The 19,995-nt window shown below is 42.6% G+C and overlaps 1 protein-coding gene across 6 annotated transcripts in view; it reads right to left on the bottom strand.

Annotated features, from left to right (window-relative positions):
* Positions 1-19,995, bottom strand: part of LAMA3 (laminin subunit alpha 3) — a 254,194-nt gene that overhangs the window by 129,786 nt on the left and 104,413 nt on the right. For all 6 annotated transcript variants that reach the window (XR_004620111.1, XM_034642117.1, XM_034642118.1 and 3 more), the window contains 7 exons: positions 15,229-15,366; positions 13,144-13,190; positions 12,325-12,424; positions 11,395-11,447; positions 11,060-11,165; positions 10,303-10,402; positions 3,198-3,354 (listed from right to left, as the gene is read on the bottom strand). Coding sequence is in view for 5 of the 6 variants with exons in the window: in XM_034642117.1 (XP_034498008.1) it covers positions 3,198-3,354; positions 10,303-10,402; positions 11,060-11,165; positions 11,395-11,447; positions 12,325-12,424; positions 13,144-13,190; positions 15,229-15,366 (701 nt within the window). In the remaining variant the exon portion in view is untranslated. The remainder of the gene's footprint in view (positions 1-3,197; positions 3,355-10,302; positions 10,403-11,059; positions 11,166-11,394; positions 11,448-12,324; positions 12,425-13,143; positions 13,191-15,228; positions 15,367-19,995) is intronic.

The raw sequence follows: 19,995 nt of genomic DNA, 5'->3' as shown, positions 1-19,995 counted from the left end.
CACACCACAAGCCTCAACAAATTCAAAAAGATTGAACTCATACCATGCATCTTTTCTGACACTGTGAAACTAGAAATCAACCACAAGAAAAAATCTGGAACGAACACAAATACATGGAGGTTAAATAATATGCTACTAAACAATGAATGGGTCACTCAAGAAATCAAAGAAGAAATAAAATATTGTGTGAAGACAAAGGAAAATGAAAATACAAAGGTCCAAAATCTTTGGGATACAGCAAAAGCAGTTCTAAGAAGGAAATTTATAGCAACACAGGCCTATCTCAGGAAGCAAGAAAAATCTTGAACAACCTAACCTTACACCTCAAGATGCTAAAATAAGAACAAACAAAACCCAAACCCAGCAAAAGGAAGAAAATAATAAGTGGACAATCACAGCAGAGATCACGGCAGAAATAAACGATACAGAAACTAAACAAACAAAAATTAAAAAAACAATAGAATAGATCAATGAGACCAGGAGCTGTTTTTTTGAAAAGATCAACAAAATTAACTCTCTAGCCAGACTCATCAAAAAATGAGTGAGAGAGAGATAGAGAGGACCCAATAAACAAAATCACTAATGAAAGAGGAGAAACAACAAGCACCACAGAAATACAAACAGTTGTAACAGAATATTAGAAGGAGCTGTATGCCAACAAACTGAACAGCTTAGAAGAAATGCATAAATTCTTAGAAACATATAACCTATCAAAATGAAAGCAGGAATAGAAATTTTGAACAAATTACCAGCAATAAAACTGAATCAGTAATTTAAAAACTCCCCCCCAAAAAAGTCTAGGACCAGATGGCTCACAGGCAAATTCTATCAAACATCTCAAGGACAGTTAATACTTATTCTTCTCAAACTATTCCAAAAAATAGAAGAGGAAGGAAAACTTCCAAATTCATCCTACGAGGCTGGTATCACCCTGATACCAAAACCAGATAAAATGCTACAAAAACAGAGAACTACAGGCCAATATCTCTGATGAACATAGATGCAAAAATCCTCAATAAAGTATTACCGAACAGAATCCAACAATACATTAAAAAAAATCATTCAGCATGATCAAGTAGGATTTATTCCTGGGATACAAGGGTGGTTCAATATTTGCAAATCAATCACTGTGGTACGTCCCATCAATTAAGAGAAAGGATAAAAACCATACGATCATTTCAATGGATGCAGAAAAAGCATTTGACAAAGTACAACATCCATTCATGATAAAAGCCCTCTGCAAGGTAGGTCTAGAGGGAACATACCTCAACATAATAAAGTCCTTATATGAAAAACAAACAGTAAACATCATATTCAGTGGTGAAAAGCTGAAAGCTTTTCCCTTAAGGTCACAATAAGACAAGGATGTCTACTCTCACCACTTTTATTCAACGTAGCACTGGAAGTCCTAGCCATGGCAATCAGACAACAAAAAGAAATAAAAGTATCTAAACTGGCAAGAAAGAAGTAAAACTCTACTATTTGCAAATGACATGATACCATATACAGAAAAAGCTAAAGACTCCACTCAGTGTGGGCTTTCTAACTTGACGGAATTGGAAAATAAAAATGCAAAAATGTATAAGGAACAAAGTTAGGGGTGATTTGACAGATGCCACCAAGTTCTGCTGTTGAAAAACTCTTAGAGAAACTCCATCATTTGAAATTCATTTCCTTTGCAGGGCGCCTGGGTGGCTCAGTCGGTTGAGTGTCTGCCTCTGGCTTAGGTCATGATCTCAGGGTCCTGGGATCAAGCCCCAGCTCAGCGGGATCTTGCTTCTCCCCTCTTCCTCTGCCCCTCCCTACCACTCATTCTCTCTCTGTCAAATAAATAAATAAAATATTTTTAAAAGAAGAAATTCATTTCCTTTGTGTTAACTAGTCATTCTTTCAAATTGTAAACACTTGTGGGAAGGTATCCACCTTGACTGGACTCTCAGTCATTCACATCCTATTACGACTTAATGGCTTAATGACTCCACTGCTTTTTTCTGAATTATGAAGATCAGAATGCTAAAGAAACTGAATTTTTTATTGGGGAGAAGGAGAAAGCAGTGAGGTCTTAAGATCCTAGGTACTGTTGGGGCCACTGGGTGGCTCAGTCAGTTAAGCATCCAACTCCTGGTTTTAGCTCAGGGCTTGATCTTAGGGTCCTGAGATTGAGCCCTGCAATCTGCTTGAGATTCCCTCTCCCCCTGTTCATGCACACCCTCTCTCTCTCTCTCTCTCTCTCTCTCAAATAAATAAGTAAATCTTAAAAAAAAAAAAAAAAAGATCCTAGGTTTGTTTGAGAAAGCAGCGTGATGAGGGACCCTGGTCAGGCATGAAGCAACATTAGAACCAGTGACAGCTCTAAGAGAGCTGTGGCCCTGTCCCTGTTTCTCTAAGTGGTGACTTATGTAAACATAACAAGTATTAGTCTGCTAAGGACAAATATTGGGTTATCATGGTCATCAATTTACCTCTTTTGTTCTGAATTTCTCCACTGAGAAACACAGTTTGAAGACACCAACCTCAAAGAGAAATCCTGAGAACAAAACTTCTCAATGACTATACAGAAATTGTTGGCTGTAAATACTGCATAAGTTTTAAAGGTAACGAGAAAATGTGTAAATTCCATAACTATTCCAACACAAAGCCAAGGGAGAGGGATACAGTAGAGAAGAATGAAGGAAAGGAGAAACACAGGAAAGAAAAATAAAATACCACTAAAATTCCTCTTTTATCTTAGTTTCTATTTATAGAGAAATTCAGGGTTTAAAAAGGCAAAAAACAAAAACAAAAACCAGTGCTGGTCAAATATCAACAACACACACATTATTGGAATTATTTAATTCAACTCATTTTTATTCTCTACAAATGTCTTTAAAGAAAAGCGTCTCTTGTGTTAACATATAGACTAATCCAACTTGGGAAACAACTTCTTTTAAAAAGTCTCTAGAGATAAACACTAGTTTTCTTTAACCCCTTCTTTGTCTGATTTGGTGACCAAATTAAATTGACAATAAACTGTGAAACTGATACATATACTTATCAGTTAAAATCCAATCCTACCCTAAGCCTCATCCATAGTCTGGAGAAAAAGAATCCTGGAGTCAGTTTTGGGGACAGCTCACCTTTTGGGGGGACTCACTGAGAGTGTCGTGGGTAAGTATATGCCCCACCCTGCCAGGAAGCAATTTCTGCGGGCTACATACCTGTACCGAGGTCATCTGAGCATATCCTCTCCAGCTAAACTCAGGGAACTCCAGGGGATCAAATCCAAATCGAAGTTCTCTTCCATTAGGTGTGGTGCCATCTTCAATCTCATACTTCATATGATGCAAATCCGGGAAATAGTAGTTGTTTTCAGGTCTTTGGTAAATAAAAAGTAAACATGGATACAGCAAGTTAGGTTCAATGATAATCCAAACATTATTTAATCTCAATAGCTACTGTTAACAGAACTGCCACCAAATCAACAGAATGCAAAAAAGAAGAAGAAATGAAAGAGCCACCCTCCTGCTTTTTCTTTAAATATTGCTTTCATTTATGTAAACATTCACATAAAACACACCCAACACCTATCAGTCTAAGCAATAAAATGAGAAAATCACTTAGCACAACCCATAGCGGTAACTTCCTTTAATATGTTCTAAATGGTTGCCAACAACTTAGAAAAATCAAATTAGGTTACTTACTGTAAATCCATCCAACCATTCATTCATTCATTCATTCATGTATTCACATTCACTCATACAAATATCAATACATATGTGCCAGGCACTATTGCTAAGTACCATACACACAACAGTGAACGTGACATAAAATATTTCATATGCTAAGTTTACAAGTTAGATACATTATTCTCTATAATATGTATTTTTTAATCATTAGAATGATTTTTTAATGCCTTGTATTTTCTTTTTTTTTAAAGATTTTATTTATTTATTAGACAGAGATAGAGACAGCCAGTGAGAGAGGGAACACAGCAGGGGAGAGGGAGAGGAAGAAGCAGGCTCCCAACCGAGGAGCCTGCTGTGGGACTCGATCCCGGAATGCCGGGATCACGCCCTGAGCCGAAGGCAGATGCTTAACGACTGCGCTACCCACGCGCCCCAATGCCTTGTATTTTCTTAAACTATAAGTGTATAGATGGATTCCTTTCAAGAGTCCAATAGTGGCACTCGCAGAGAAGGATCAAAAATACTACACTGCTGGGGCGCCTGGGTGGCACAGCAGTTAAGCATCTGCCTTCGGCTCAGGGCGTGATCCCGGCGTAACGGGATCGAGCCCCACATCAGGCTCCTCCGCTATGAGCCTGCTTCTTCCTCTCCCACTCCCCCTGCTTGTGTTCCCTCTCTCGCTGGCTGTCTCTCTCTCTGTCAAATAAATAAATAAAATCTTTAAAAAAAAAATACTACACTGCTTGGGTGACATTTCATAGTCAAACAATTTGAAGTTCTTCAAAATGACACATTTGGCAATCCAGTCACAAACTAATAGCAGTTAGTGGGTTTAAAGCCATAAAGATCATTTAGTCAAAGGAAATAAAAGGTCATGGCCCTATATTGCAAGCAGAATTACAAATGCTTACAATTTCTCAGGAAGCGATATACAAAGGTCCTTAAAAGTGTTCGTACCCATTGACCCAGTAATTCTACTTTGAGGAATATATTCTAAAGAACAATTTTATGTATAGTGTCAAAGAATTAACATAAAAGAATGTTTATAATAGGGAAAACTTAAAAACAATGTAAATGTACAATATGAAATAATTTAAAAATTATGAAATAGTGTGTAACCATTAATATTTCTGAAGACTAATGATAATGAAAAAGGTCTGCAATATCCTATGAAGAAATCGATACAAATTTTATGAAGAAAATATATTACTAATTTGTATTCATAGAAAAAAACCTAGAAAAAATATACAAAAAATATTAAAAGGGGTTATCTCTGGGTGGTGGAATAGGTCTTTTTTTCCTCTTTTACATACTTATTAAAACTTTACAATGCACATATATTACATTTATTATCACAAAAATTATTTAGAAAACAAAGTGAAAGTGAATGTTTTATAAACTTGTAAGAAAAATGAAAATGCTCAGGTAATATCATAAACAAACATTAGGCAGGAATTTAATACAAAAGGAAGAAAGATTTACCAATCCAGAGAAAAGGCGGCATAGCATCTTCGATGCTGATTTGCTCTCCTTGTACCCCAGTTACAATTGACCGCTAAATCAAAGGACATGTTCTAAATTTCATATGTATGTGTTGGCTGTAATGTAAAAAATCAGTATTTTTGCCTCAGGGTGGGTAATTTCAATCCTATTCACTTGCATTATTTCTACATGGAAAATAGCTAATTGCCCACAGAGGTGGAAGGAAAAGAAAACTTACCCTGGTGAAGTGAGGGAAGCTCACTTTATCAACAGGAAGGTGGAAAGACTAAATGTAGGTGGAAAATGTTTCTAAACCTATTTACAAAATTCCTCTGGTCCATCATATACCTCGTTGGTCTGCAGGAAAACATTCGCACAGAGGTGTCCTCCTTCACAGACCCTTTATTAAGTGGCCCAGCAGTGACTGACATTTAGAAATGACTGAAGAAAGCTCAGCTGGGTTGTTCTGACTTTTAGAATTCAATGGTGAGAACATCAAAGGAAAGGGGAGAAGCGCCATACTACCTAAATACAGACAATTTACTTTAACTACACTAAAGATTTCTTTATGAATCTGTTGAGAATGCAGAAGTAGTGAAGATACTTGCAATTTAGACACTGCAATTCAGTTTCCAGCGTATGATTAAAAGCCAGAATATTAAAAATTAGTTTTTCTTCCCTCCGCTGAGAGAAAATTATGGATGGATCACAGTTTCAAAAAAAAATCTATATTGATTTAACAGATATATTCAGAACATTCCACCCTAAGACAGTGGAATACACATTTTTTTGAGCGCACACAGAACAGTCTCCAGAATAGATCACATATTAGGCCACAACACAAGCCTCAACAAATTCAAAAAGATTGAACTCAGACCATGCATCTTTTCTGACCACAATGCTATGAAACTAGAAATCAACCACAAGAAAAAATCTGGAACGAACACAAATACATGGAGGTTAAATAACATGCTACTAAACAATGAATGGGTCACTCAAGAAATCAAAGAAGAAATAAAATAATGCATGGAGACAAAGGAAAATGAAAACAAAGGTCCAAAATCTTTGAGATACAGTAAAAGCCGTTGTAAGAAGGAAGTTTTTAGCAACACAGACCTACCTCAAGAAACAAGAAAAATCTCAAATAAACAGCCTAACATTACACCTAAAGAAGCTAAAAAAAGAAGAACAAACAAAACCCAAACCCAGCAAAAGGAAGGAAATAATAAAGATCAGCACAGAAATAAGTGAAATAGAAACTTAAAAAAAAACCCAAAAAACAAAACAAACAAACAAAAAAAACCCAGTAGAACAGACCAATGAAACCAGGAGCCGGTTATTTGAAAAGATCAACGAAATTGATAAACCTTTAGCCAGAATCATCGGGGGCGGGGGGGGGGGGTCAAATAAACAAAATCAGAAATGAAAGAGGAGAAAAAAACCACCAACACCATTGAAATATAAAGGGTTATATGAGAATATTGTGAAAAATTATATGCCAACAAATTGGACAACCTAGAATTGGATAAATTCCTAGTAACATATAACCTCTTAGAATCAGGAAGAAACAGAAAAATTTGAACAGACTGACAACCAGCAACAAAACTGAATCAGTAGTAATCAAAATAGGGGCGCCTGGGTGGCACAGCGGTTAAGCGTCTGCCTTCGGCTCAGGGCGTGATCCTGGCGTTCTGGGATCGAGCCCCACATCAGGCTCCTCCGTTATGAGCCTGCTTCTTCCTCTCCCACTCCCCCTGCTTGTGTTCCCTCTCTCGCTGGCTGTCTCTATCTCTGTCGAATAAATAAATAAAATCTTTAAANAAAAAAAAAAAAAAAAAAAAAAAAAAAAAAAAAAGTAGTAATCAAAATAAACTCCCAACAAACAAAAGTCCAGGACCAGACAGACTCACAGGTGAAGTCTAACAAACATTTAAAGAAGAGTTACTAACTGTTCTTCTCAAACCATTCCAAAAACTGAAAGAGAAAGTTTCCAAATTCATTCTATGAAGCCAGCATTACCCTGATACCAAAACCAGGTAAAGAAACCACACACACACACACACACACACACACACACACACAAAACTGAAAGCCAATATCTCTGATGAACATAGATGCAAAAATCCTCAATAAAATATTAGCAAATAGAATCCAACAGTACATTAAAATAGCCATTCAGCACAATCAAGTGGGATTCATTCCTGGGATGCAAGGGTAATTCAATATTTGCAAATCAATCAATGGGATACATCACATCAATAAGAAAAAGGATAAAAACCATATGATCATTTCAGTAGATGCAGAAAAAGCATTTGACAAAGTACAACATCCATTCATGATAAAAACCTTTAACAACGTAGGTTTACAGGGAACATGTCTCAACATAATAAAGGCTTTATATGAAAAACCCACAGCAAACATCATACTCAATGGGGATAAACGCTTTCCCACTAAGGTCAGGAACAAGACAAGGATGTCTGCTCTCACCACTTTCATTCAACATGGTACTGGAAGCCCTAGCCTCAGAAATCAGACAACAAAAATGGACTAAAAGGCTTCCAAATTGGTAAGGAAGAGGTAAAAACTTCCACTATTTGCAGATGACATGATACTATACATAGAAACCCCCAAAAATTCCACCAAAAAACTATTAGAACTAAAACGAAATCAGTGAAGTTGCATTGATTGCATTTCTGTACATAATAATGAAATAGCAGAAATAGAAATTAAGAAAACAGTCTCATTTACAAATACACCAAAAATAATAAAATACATAGGAATAATCTTAACCAAAGAGATAAAGACACATGCTCTGAAAACTATAAAACATTGATGAAAGAATTTGAAGAGGACACAAAGAAATGGAAAGACATTCCATGCCCATGGATTGAAAAAACAAATATTGTGAAAATGTCCATATTACCCAAAGCACTCTACGCATTTAATGCAATCCCTACCAAAATACCAACGGCATTTTTCACAAAACTAAAACAAATCATCCTAAAATGTGTGTGGAACCACAAAAGACCCCAAACAGCGAAGGCAATCTCGAAAAAGAACAAAACTGGAGGTGTCACAATCCCAGATTTCAACATACACTACAAAACTATAGTAATCAAAAACACTGTGGTACCTGCACGAAAATAGACACATAGACCAATAGAACATAATAGAGAGTCCAGAAATAACCCACAATTATATGGTTAATTAATCTTCAACAAAGGAGGCAAGAATGTGCAATGGGGAAAAAACAGTCTCTAACAAATGGTGTTGGGAAAACTGGACACCTACATGCAAAAGAATGAAACTGGACCACTTTCTTACACCATTTACAAAAATAAACTCAAAATGGATTAAGGACCTAAATGTGAGACCTGAAACCATCCAAATCCTTGAAGAGAGCACAGGGAGTAATTTCTCTGACCTCGATCATAGCAAATGGTCTACATGTCTCCTGAGGCCAGGGAAACAAAAGCAAAAATAAACTACTAGGACTACATCAAAATAAAAGCTTCTGCGCAGCAGAGGAAGCAATCAACAAAACTAAAATGCAACCTGTGGAATGGGAGAAGATATTTGAAAATGACATATCTGATCAATGGATAGTACCCAAAATTTATAAATAACTTATACAACTCAACACCAAAAAAACCGCATAATCCAATTTAAAAATAGGAAGAAGACATGAACAGACATTTCTCCAAAGAAGACCTGCAGACAGCCAACAGACACGTGAAAAGATGCTCAACATCACTCATCCTCAGAAAAATGCAAATCAAAATGTAATGAGACTCACACCTGTCAGAATGGCTAGAATCAACAACACAAGAAACAACAGGTGTTGGCCAGGATGTGGAGAAAAAAGAACCCTCGTGCACTGTTGGTGGGAATGCAGACAGGAGCAGCCATGGTGGAAAACAGTATGGAGGTTCCTCAAAAAATTAAAAATAGAATTACCATATAATCCAGTCATTCTGTGTCTGGCTACTTACCAAAAAAATAGGAAAACATTAACTTGATGAGACACATGCCCCCCTATGTTTATAGCAACATTACTTACAATAGCCAAATTATGGAAGCAGCCCAAGTGTCCCTCAATAGAGGAATAGATAAAGAAGATGTGGTGTATGTATGTATATATATATATATAGTGGACTATTAGCCATGAAAAGGATGAAATCTTGCCATTTGCAACAACATGGATAGATCTAGAGGGTAAGATATAACACTAAGTGAAATAAATCAGTCAGAACAAGACAAACACCATATGATTTTACACATATGTGGAATTTAAGAAACAAAACAAATAAACAAAGGAAAAAGAGACAAATTGATATACCCCAAAAAATCAGACTCTTAACTACAGAGAAGAAACTGGCGGTTACCAGAGGGGACATGGGGGGGGGGGGGGGGGGGGGGGGGGGGGGGGGGGGAGTAGGTGAAACAGGTGAAGGATTAAGAGCACTGGTGCTGAGCAGAGTAATGTACAAAAGTGTTGAATCTCTATACTTTACATCTGAAACTCATATAACATTGTATGTTAATTATACAGGAATGAAAAAATTTTTTTAGATCTAGAAATTGTTAAATATGACAGGACACGGAGACAGGGTGCTGCTGTACCTGTGACAGCCCCTCTGGGAGCTCAGCCTCCACTCGCTCCCTTGCTCCTATATTTCATTTTAATTAGCTTCTGCATGAGATGAGGGACTTATCCCACTTCTAGAGTTTTCTTCCCCTTCCCTCCCACCGCACCCAGTGTAACGCACCCGGCCTCTCCACGCCTTCAGTCATGGGTCCTCAGGGAGAAGCTGGACCTGAATCTCCTTGTCCCAGGAGCTTGCCCCTTTGCTGGGCCCCTCCAAGCTGTGACTTTCACCTGGAGGTTCAGCCACGGGAACCCACCTCACTTTTTGTACCTGCGGGAACTTTCCAGTGAGGCGGCTCAGTGACCTACAAAGTGGACGTCTTTAGGGCAACCTTACCTCCTGCTTTAATTGGGCCCCCTGACAAGTGTCCGGATTTCAAGGGACAGGAGAGCTTCATGTGCCCTGTCCCCTTAGGATGGCTTGTCTCCTCCCCAAGCTGTCGGCACAGACAGGACTCCCTGAGAACCTTCTACCACGTCAGTACAGGAGGAAACCTGGACACTCACCGCTGGCACGCCTTCCCCACCACGTGCTCTCGGCAACGGCATCCTCCCGAGGGCCCACCGCACAGGGGGGTGATCGCTCCACCAATGTCACACTGACACCCTGAAGGTCAGGAAACAACAGCAGTGACCCCGCAAGGCATCTCCACGCTGAAGCTTTCCCTCCTTCTCTGAGAAGCGGACACCAGCAAGGACAGGGCTGCTTCTTAGCCCTGCCACATCCCATTAGAAATACGTAGGGAGATGGGAGGTGCCCCCCAAAGCCCACTTGTAGGCTGGAAGTATGCCCCGCAGCTAAACACAGTTAATTGAGCAGCACAGTGTCTTGTAAACAACGTCTGCGACTACAAGTCTGTGGGAGAGATCGTACAGTAGCCTTGTGGGGCCACATGCCTGCAGGTGTCTTATTTAATATAGTATTACCTCTAAAGTCTGGTGTGAGCTGTTCTGGTAATACAAAATACATCTTCCAAATTGTCTTGATGTTATTTACGAAGTTAAGAGATGCCACCCCTCCATCCCAAAGATGTTTTCTGTCATTAAACCAACAATGTGCTGGTAGACGAGAAGTGGAAGCAGCCACACTTGCAGTTTATTACTCATCTCCACTGAGTATTTGGCCAAACTCCCTGCAACAGAATTTTTTAGTCCCATCCCATCAGAAAGACTGCATGAAAATGACAGAACTTGGAAGAGAGATTATCCCCACAGTTTTGCCCGTCAACACTGGCTTCCCTCAGGACCCGCTGAAACTATTTACCTTGACACCCAAAGTAATTGCTCTTTTCCAAAGCAAAATATCCATCTTCACACGTGTCACAGGAATCGCCACTGACGTGGGACTTGCAGTGACAGTCCCCATCTCGCTGCAGAATAAGCCGGATGACAAAACTTGGTAAGATTGCACAATTCGCTAATCTTCAAGAATTAAAACTGACTCACTGTGTAACACGAAGCAGTTAGCGAGAATCTGAAAACGTCCAGAGAGATCAGCATGCCCCGTACAACTGCAGAGGCACTAATCCCCTCCCACAGACACCCCAACATCAACTGCTCTAACATCGCACTGATTTATGGACAATCGGCCCACATTACCTGTCCACACTCTCCGATCCCGCTCACCGTTCCCGCCACGTGGCACTGGCATTCTGTGAAGATAAGAGAGCGTCCCTGGACCAAGGCTGCACAAAGGACAGCCTTTGGCTCTGGAAACGTGACACAGCAGCCATGCGACATGTGTGGTCACTGTCAGGCACACCTCAGCAGAATTCCAGTTCGCTCCATTGAAGCCTAAAATGGGACTGCTTTCTGGGGTCAGCAGAACCACCAGATCAATAGCACCCACCTACAAGGAGTGATGGCTAGTTCGTGACCGCTCTAAGACAAAGGCTGCAACATCCTGGGATTTTTAAGTGATTCTAATGTCAAGGTCATTACTAATATGCTTACATGAAAACATACTCTAGGGGCGCCTGGGTGGCTCAGTCAGTGAAGCGCCTGCCTTCGGCTCAGGTCATGATCCCGAGGTCCTGGGGGATTGAGTCTGCTTCTCCCTCTGCCCCTCCCCCCTGCTTGTGCACTCACACTCTCTCTCTTTCAAATAAATGAATGAAATCTTTTTAAAGAAAAAGAAAACGTACTCTATTTAAGGACATATCCACTCCACTTAACCACCTTTAGCTTGGTGTTTTTAAGTTCCTGTCCTGGCTTCAATCTAAGCACAAAATGAAAATCAAACCCAAAAGAGGGGTTATAAAAAATCAAGGCAGTATAAACCATTTATCAAGTAGCTGCCTTTGCAAACAACAAAATACATATGGAAACGGGATATAAATCCCTTGCTGAGATTTTCGAAATGACAGAAGTTCTGCCAAAAGCAGGGGAAAAAACATCAAAACATTTACATGAAATTTCAGACAAATTGAACTTATTAAATAAATAGCTCTTTTGTGGGTTTAGTCACTAAAGTAGAGAAAATTAAGAGGAATTAGCAACATAGTAAATTATTATGTGTAAACACCGTACCTGAACATCCACTAGGGTTTTCTTTGGCCAGATTCCAATATAGTGGTTTGCAGATGCTACAAGAAGGACTTTCGACATGAGCCTTGCATTGGCAATATCCCTTTGAAAGAAAATCAAACTAACACTTGACATCTCAAAATTAAGACATGTTTTCAAACATATGTTCTGAACAAAGCTTGTCACAGAATTATATTTTGGCCGTGAAAAGTAAATTAAGTGTAACCAGAGGGGGAAAAAGTACTGTGTTGATTTCAACAGACTGCTCATGGCTTTTGTTTTATTCTTCATTTATTTTTTTCTACACATAATCCATATTTGTGGTTAAGACAAAACTGGAAAATACATTAAAAGAAACATTTAAAAATCACTTCTATTGCTGATATTGTCATCATCTGCTGATTCTGGGACAACATGAACTACTCCTTTAAATGGAAAAGTATCTGAATATTTAACATGTTGAAGATCAATAGAGAATGATGTTTATCTGAAAATACTTTTGTAATATGCAAGGGCCACTGCCTCCCCGTAAGGACGCAGAATCTCTCTTCCTCTGTCCCTCGAATGCCTGGAGGCCCACCATCTCTAGGCTTCGAAGCTACAAAGACAGATCATTTCTAAAGCACTTAGAAACCTCATCGGAATACCGTGGGATTCACTTTATCAGAGATGCACTTGGAACAAGAACAATGACCTCTGTAGCAGTTTGGCTTCGGGTCTTAATTTACTTTCAATTTCGGGAAGCTCCCCAATGCGTTAGTCTGTAATATGTATCCATATACATCAGTTAGAATTGTAACCCTTTTATAACCCTCAACTTACCAAACTGGAGTCCAGGGTACCGGCTGGATCACAGGCACTGCTTGAGCCTGCACATGATTTAGAAAGATTTTTAAATGCCTGCTGTTTTTTTGTCTGTCTTTTGGTTTGTTTTGATGTTTCGAGCTTTTAAAGTTTTATTTGTTTTTAAAAGCAATGCATCTACATTTGTATTTCTTGATAGATGGGTGGCAAGGACTTCGCGTGTAATTCAGAAAAGGCATGTCTTGAATAACCTTTAGGGTCCTTGGTCCCCAGATCACCCCTTTTGCCACTTAACTCCATTCCCTGCCTACTACTTAAAGTTCACGTCTGACTGATGATGGAGATTGGGGAAAGATTTCAGAATTTTGAACGTCTTTGGGATTGTCCAGAAGAGGGCGATATTGTACCAAGAGACTTTTTAATTGGCCACTAAATAGAAGCTACAGGATTTGTAGCTTTCTAAGTACATTTTTTAGTCAACCAAGACTTAATTCTTTAATTATCACAATCCCCTTGTTCCCCACCTGTATTAAACTTATTTCTAAAAATAATTAGTTTGTTTTCCCGCATTAGTCAATATGGTATCACAAGCCCAATAAAATTTCTCTTCAATAAAGTGGGATCTAACAATGTCTCAGCATTACCACTATACAGCAGTATGACTGTTAGAAAGGGAGAGGCTTTGGGTAAGCCTGCCCTAGGCTGGTTTTTCCAATAATTTACATAACCTCATAAAATGATCTTCTTTTCTCGTAAGTTGTTCCTTAGACATTTTGCCTCTGTCTCCTCTTTTGTCTGTTTCCTTCAGTTTGTCCCTTGATGATGGCATGTGTTTCTCTTTTTCTGTTTGGATGTTCCCTCACATTCCTTCTTCGGTAAGAGTGAACACTTCCTTCCCCTCTTTGCTGTTTTTCAACCTGGTCATGCCCAGGCTTCGGCTCCTGCCCCGGCTGACCACTGTTGCCACCTGGCTCTGGAGGAATTATTGTGACTGCCCCGCCCCTCTGCCCAGCAGCCACAGCACTTCCTTCCACTCCCCACCCCCTGGAGGTGAGCAGACACACCCCACCCGGGACAGCCCTGTACCCTGGGGACCTTCAGGCCTTCTTGAAAGCAAACTGCCCCCTCTGACTACTGGCCACAATTTCTACGGGCAGGAAAACCCAATCTCTTGAGGATTCTGGTGAGTGGGGTTCTGGGGAATCCAGCTGGCGCTATGGCCCTGTCTTCGGACAGCTCTGAATGCGGAGCTCAAAGCGCTACCAGGAGCAGGAAGGAATCAGAGAAAGCCCTCATCTCCAAGTGGAAAGTCTGGTGCAGCCTTCCTCAAACACCTCTTCTCAACGGGGAAAGGGGCCTCTAAAGCAGCTGCAGGAGCTCCTTGCCTCTGGAGGCTGCCGGGCCCCGAGAGCACAGGGAGATTCCATGGGCACCTTATTTCTGTGCCATCTGCCACAGAGCACGGCAGCCTCTCAAGTTCTCCTGGGGTGGGGCGGTAAGTAGTGAGGACGGCCCAAGACAGTGACAGTGTTTCCCCCTTGGCTCATGCTTCCCAAACCAAATGGACTCTAGGTCACCCCCCTCCCCTTGCACCTGTGCTGTGTGAGGACAATGCCCCAGGAGGCCAGGGGCAGCGAGGACAGAGGGGCAGAAACACAGCAAAGGTCCAGCTCTGCCCGCTAGCAAGGGGATTTGCTCGAGCCCCCCCCCCCAGGGGATTACGGAGCAGCCAGCATCAGCGCTGTGAGCCTGGAACCAGAGAGAAGCCAGGACGTCTTGGGAAGGGGTCAAGGAACACTTGGTATAGCTCAAAGGGGTCACCTTTGCCACACTGTTATGCACAGGAATTGACGGGCAAATCAAGAAATATGAATTTATAGTACATGGGAATTTTTAAAAATTTTAGGAATCATTTATGATTTCCTTTGAGGACATGTTATCTGATACATGCATTTTCAACAGACTTGAACTAGGGGGGAATCAGGCAGATGAAGGTCAAATGTTTAGAGGCGACCAGTGGTGGGTCCCCGGGCTTGTCTGGGAGTCTGGCTGCACACATTTCAGAGAGGAACCCGCCCTCTGGCATTCTGATGTCTTCCCTACCTTGGCAGTGAGGGAAATCATAGGCTCCTGAGAGACACCTGTCACACCGCTGTCCTGTAATCCCCGGAAAGCATTCACACTGTCCCGTCACCGGGTTGCAGGGCGTCTGGTAGGAGCCAAGGACTGAACACTGGCAGGCTGGATGAAGAGACATCAGTCAGACCCAGGGCAGCGGGATGTGGGGCCTGGATAGAGCACGGCGGTGGGCCAGACAGACCCAAATGCAAGTTCCTGCTATGGGATTGGTTCAGAGCGGCACAGCTAGGTGGTGGCAGACCCAGAGCAAAATGCCACCATTCCATCCTCCCACTTTACATCCATCCATCCAGCAGACTTGGATCAAAGGCCTACTATGCTCAGGGGCACCAGGACTAGATGTGGGGGTGGAGGTAATCAGGAAAAACACATATTCCCTGACCTCAGAGAACTCAAAATCCAGAAGAGGGGCCAGGGAGTTATTGACAGAGTATGAAGCACCTCCCCCACCCCCACCACTGCCAAGAAACTGTAAGAGAAATGAAGACACATGCCCAACGCCACTCAGCCCGTTCTTGGCAGACAGCAGGACAAGGACTCCAGGCTCCTACCGCCTTCTGGGTCAGCGTTTTTTCACGGCCCCTCCTTCCCCCCCCCTCCGGGCCTGTCTGCAGAGATCATGTCCCTACCAAGGGGCACATTACTGAGGAAACGTTCTTGGGTTCTGTGATGGTGAATGTTTATAATGCCAACTTGGCTACACTACAAGGCTCAGATGATTGGCCAGCATCAATCTAGACAGTGCTGTGAACAGTGGTTTTTTTAAGATGTAATTAATATTTCAATCAGTTGACCTTGAGTAAAGCAGATCACCTTCCACAATGAGGGTAAGACCTCATCCAAACAGTTAAAAGCCTTAAGAGAAAGACAGAGGGGGGCGCCTGGGTGGCACAGCGGTTAAGCATCTGCCTTCGGCTCAGGGCGTGATCCCAGCGTTCTGGGATGGAGCCCCATCGGGCTCTTCTGCTGTGAGCCTGCTTCTTCCTCTCCCACTCCCCCTGCTTGTGTTCCCTCTCTCGCTGGCTGTCTCTATCTCTGTCAAATAAATTAAAAAAAAAAAAAAAGAAGAGAAAGACAGAGGGTCCCTAGGAAGAAGGAACTCTGCCCTCGGATTTGAGCTGCAACATCAGTTCTTCCCAGGGTCTCCAGCCCACCAGCCTGCCCTGCAGATTTTAGACTCACCAGCCCCCACAATCGTGTAAGCCAATTCCTTCAAGTAAATCTCTCCACAGATATACACACACACACCTACATCCTCTTGGTTGTTTCTCTGGAGAGCCCTGATTAACATAAGCGCTCTCTGCTATTTCTGTCTCGAAGGAAAGTGAATGCAAAAACACTGGCAGGCAGTAAGGGCAGCCCAGCCATGGCAGCAACAGCCAGCAGAATGTGGGGGACATGGTCCCTGGCTCCTCAGGCCACAGAGGTTGTCCAGGAGCCTCAGGAAACACAGTCACCCTCCAGAGGTGAAGACAAAGACCCAGCCTCAAAGGCCTGTACATGGTTTTAAGTCATGGATTACTCAATCTGGCATCACATGTCTCCTTCTATCCAGCTCACAGGGACAGCTGCCAAATTGCAAACACAAACCTCAACACTGGCAGCCCCTCCTCACTCCTGGAAATACTATAATGTCTTACAAACATGCTGCTCTTCATCTCGGTCCAGGTCCTTTGAAGTTTCTGGAATATTTTTACCTCTCGTCTCCTCCTCATTGTTTCAGCTTTATGGCATTTTTACCCCCAAAGACTATAAAAACTAAGGACAGTAAAGCTCCAAAGGGACAAGGAGCGTGTCTGTGGTGCTCCCCAGTGTCTTCCAGCATCATATAAAGCCCTGGTCCCAGTATACGCCAAATAGATATTTGTTCATTGAAAGAGTAAGTAACGACTGAAGTCTTCCTGAGGTCCACCCTGGGGAGGTCCCGGGCTTGCTTCCCCTTCCTGAATCGTGCAGCACTGCCGAGAGACCGGTATTGTGTGAGTAACACCGTCCTCTTCTCCATCAGTAAACAAGCTCATCGGATGAGCGAGTCTCCACCGACACCATGTAAGTCACAAGGTAAACGTTGCTCCTTATTGCTTCCAGATGCTGATACCGCCCATGACTTTGGAGCTTTCCCTTCCACTGGGAAAGCAGGCTGGCACCTTCTCCGGTCAAAGCCACAAAGCCGACAGTCAGTAACACAGCACCTGCTACCACCCACCTCTCCGGTTCACTGGGCATCGGGCAGGTTCAATCTATAGAAAACCCTAGGTTTCTTCCAACCAACCACCTCGATGTTCTCCCAGACAAACACTGAATTACAAAGTGAAGGGCCAGTTCAAGCCCCACTTGCACCGAATGTGGCTTCAGACTTCTCCCCAGGCCCAGCCCTAGGGGTTCGTCTCCCCTCTTGGAAAAGCAGGGAGGGTGTCCCCGGAGCATCCCGGAAACCTTCCCTGCAGCGCCGTCACTAGCTGGGCCTATTCGGCCTCTTCTCTTGGCTGGTTTGTCTGATTTATGGGACTGCACTGACAGGTGGAAGGAGGCTAATCTTGCACTGGCAACCTATTTATAATTTTCTAAGGAAAGACTTGTCACCACAATGCAAGGACTACAGCAAACTCCAATGGGGACAGTTCCTGGCCCTGGGTCAGGTCAGGGTGGTTGGGGTTTGGGGGCAGCTGTATTTGGTGCCCTTTCGGTTCCTGGTCATGGAAGAACCACTTGTTTCCACAGCCCACACCCTCCTAGCCTCTGTTCTAATTGCTGACTAGCTGCTACCCGGCAAACTGTACCAGGAAAAGAGGGAAGAGGGAAGGAGGAGAAACATGAAGGAGAGGAAAGCAGGAATGAGGAATGGGGGCGAGGAGAGGAAAAGTGGGAGGTGTGGTGGGAGGAGGAAAAGGGGGGAGTAAACCCCCCCAAATCACCAGGTTAACTGAGAGAATTATGGTTGTATGCTATAGTTGAAGATAAAGAAGTGACCCAGACATCAACATAAACACAAGTTTTAAATACATATAGACAGTTCACCAATGGGGTCTCCTATCTATGATTTGACTCCTACCTACGAAAAAGAAAACTGCAGGGCACTTGCGTGAGTGGGAGTTAAAATGAGAAGAATACGGCGTTGTACTTAGGGAAGTCTGGAGCAAATTAAGTTAATGCAAAACATGAATGCAGAACCACAGCTGGCAAGAACAACTCAGAGGGTTTTTAAGTTCCTCCTCAAGATTTTTTAAATCTTTCAAACAATATAGGGCAAAGCCATAAGAACATTTTTTTTGGCTAGAATATACTGGACCATCCGATGTAGCATTTGGGGCCATGTTGATTTTATTCTAAAATTCAGTGGCCAAGCAATCGGTTTCGTCTTTAAAAAAATCACAAATTAAAATCCTGGGTTGGACCTCATTGCTAGACTAAGCTCAGATTTCAGTGAGTCTGAGCCTCAGGCCCCAAGCCGCCCCCAAGGCAAAATTTTAAATACATCACAAAAGCTGTTGGAAAAAGGAAAGAGCAAGAGAATAGAGACTATCAGAGACAGAATTCTTCCAGAATCTAGTGGTCCAAATGGAACCACAAGCTTCAAGGTGCACGGTTACACCACGCCTGGAACACGGTGGGTGGTGCATTTCCTGCGAAGCTTGGAGAACAGTGGTGGGAGGCTCCTGGGAGGCTGGCTGTGCTCTGGCAGGGTCACTGAGACAGGACTTAAGGTGATCTGCCCCCCCTCACCCCCCTGCTTGAATTTCAAAGCCCGAACAATGCTTCCTCCTGCAAGGGAATGGGACTAGTGCGCACAAGGGACCTGCCCTGTGCCTCACTGTGTGAGCCTTTCCCTCCACTTGAGCTTCGACTTTGAACCACAGACAGAACCCAGCAGAGGCTGGCTGCACACATCCACCCAGGGAGCCAGGGAGCACCTGCTGCTCTCCCCCGGCCCTTCTCTGCAGCCCTCGGCACACCTTCTCAGTCTCGTGTTTCCGTGGTCTGCATTTTGGCCAGTGAGCTCAGATGACTTTGGTTGACCTTTGGAAGCAGAGCTACAAACCAGCTGTACCAAAAATATAAATGAGAAAATACATTCTTATTTTTTTTGAATCCAGACTCTATCATTTAAATAAGGAATGTTGTTGCATGATGCACAGTAGCTATTGAAGAGGTTTCACGTCAGGTGTCATCTTCGGAAACAAAGATACCACAGTTAACCCTCAGATGTCGTCCTCACGGGACTGGTCCCTTTGGGGAACCAGGGTTTCTCAGAGAGTTGATGATTTCAGCGACACACAGTTCCACCACCGTGTTTTGGTTACAGCATCCTGATTTTGCGGTGGCGGGATGGGGGTGGGGCGGTAGCTCTTCCCCTTACTCCATACATGCTGTTCAGACTATGGACTTCACTATAGTTCCCTGGAACTGGGGAGACTCAGGCTTGGCCAGTCAGAGCACAGAATTCCATGGCCATGGGCTTGGTTTGGGAATGGGCACATGATCCAATCAGAACCAGACTTGACCTGGAGGAATGCATGCTCTTTTCCCTAGACTTGAACCTGGAAGGATGAATGTCAGTCTTCTCAGGCTGCTGTAACAAAATACCATAGACTGAACGGCTTGAACAACCCACATTTATTTTCTCACTGTTCTAGAGGTTGGGAAGTCCAAGATCAAGGTGCCAGCAGATTTGATTCCTGAGTATGCTCTTCCTGGCTTTCCGACAGCTGCCTTCCTGCTGTGCCCTCACAG

This window comes from Ailuropoda melanoleuca, chromosome 14 (assembly GCF_002007445.2).
Source record: "Ailuropoda melanoleuca isolate Jingjing chromosome 14, ASM200744v2, whole genome shotgun sequence".
Classification (NCBI taxonomy): Eukaryota; Metazoa; Chordata; class Mammalia; order Carnivora; family Ursidae; genus Ailuropoda; species Ailuropoda melanoleuca.
The sequence above is the reverse complement of the archived record's forward strand: the minus strand, read 5'-3'. Positions and strand labels throughout refer to the sequence as shown.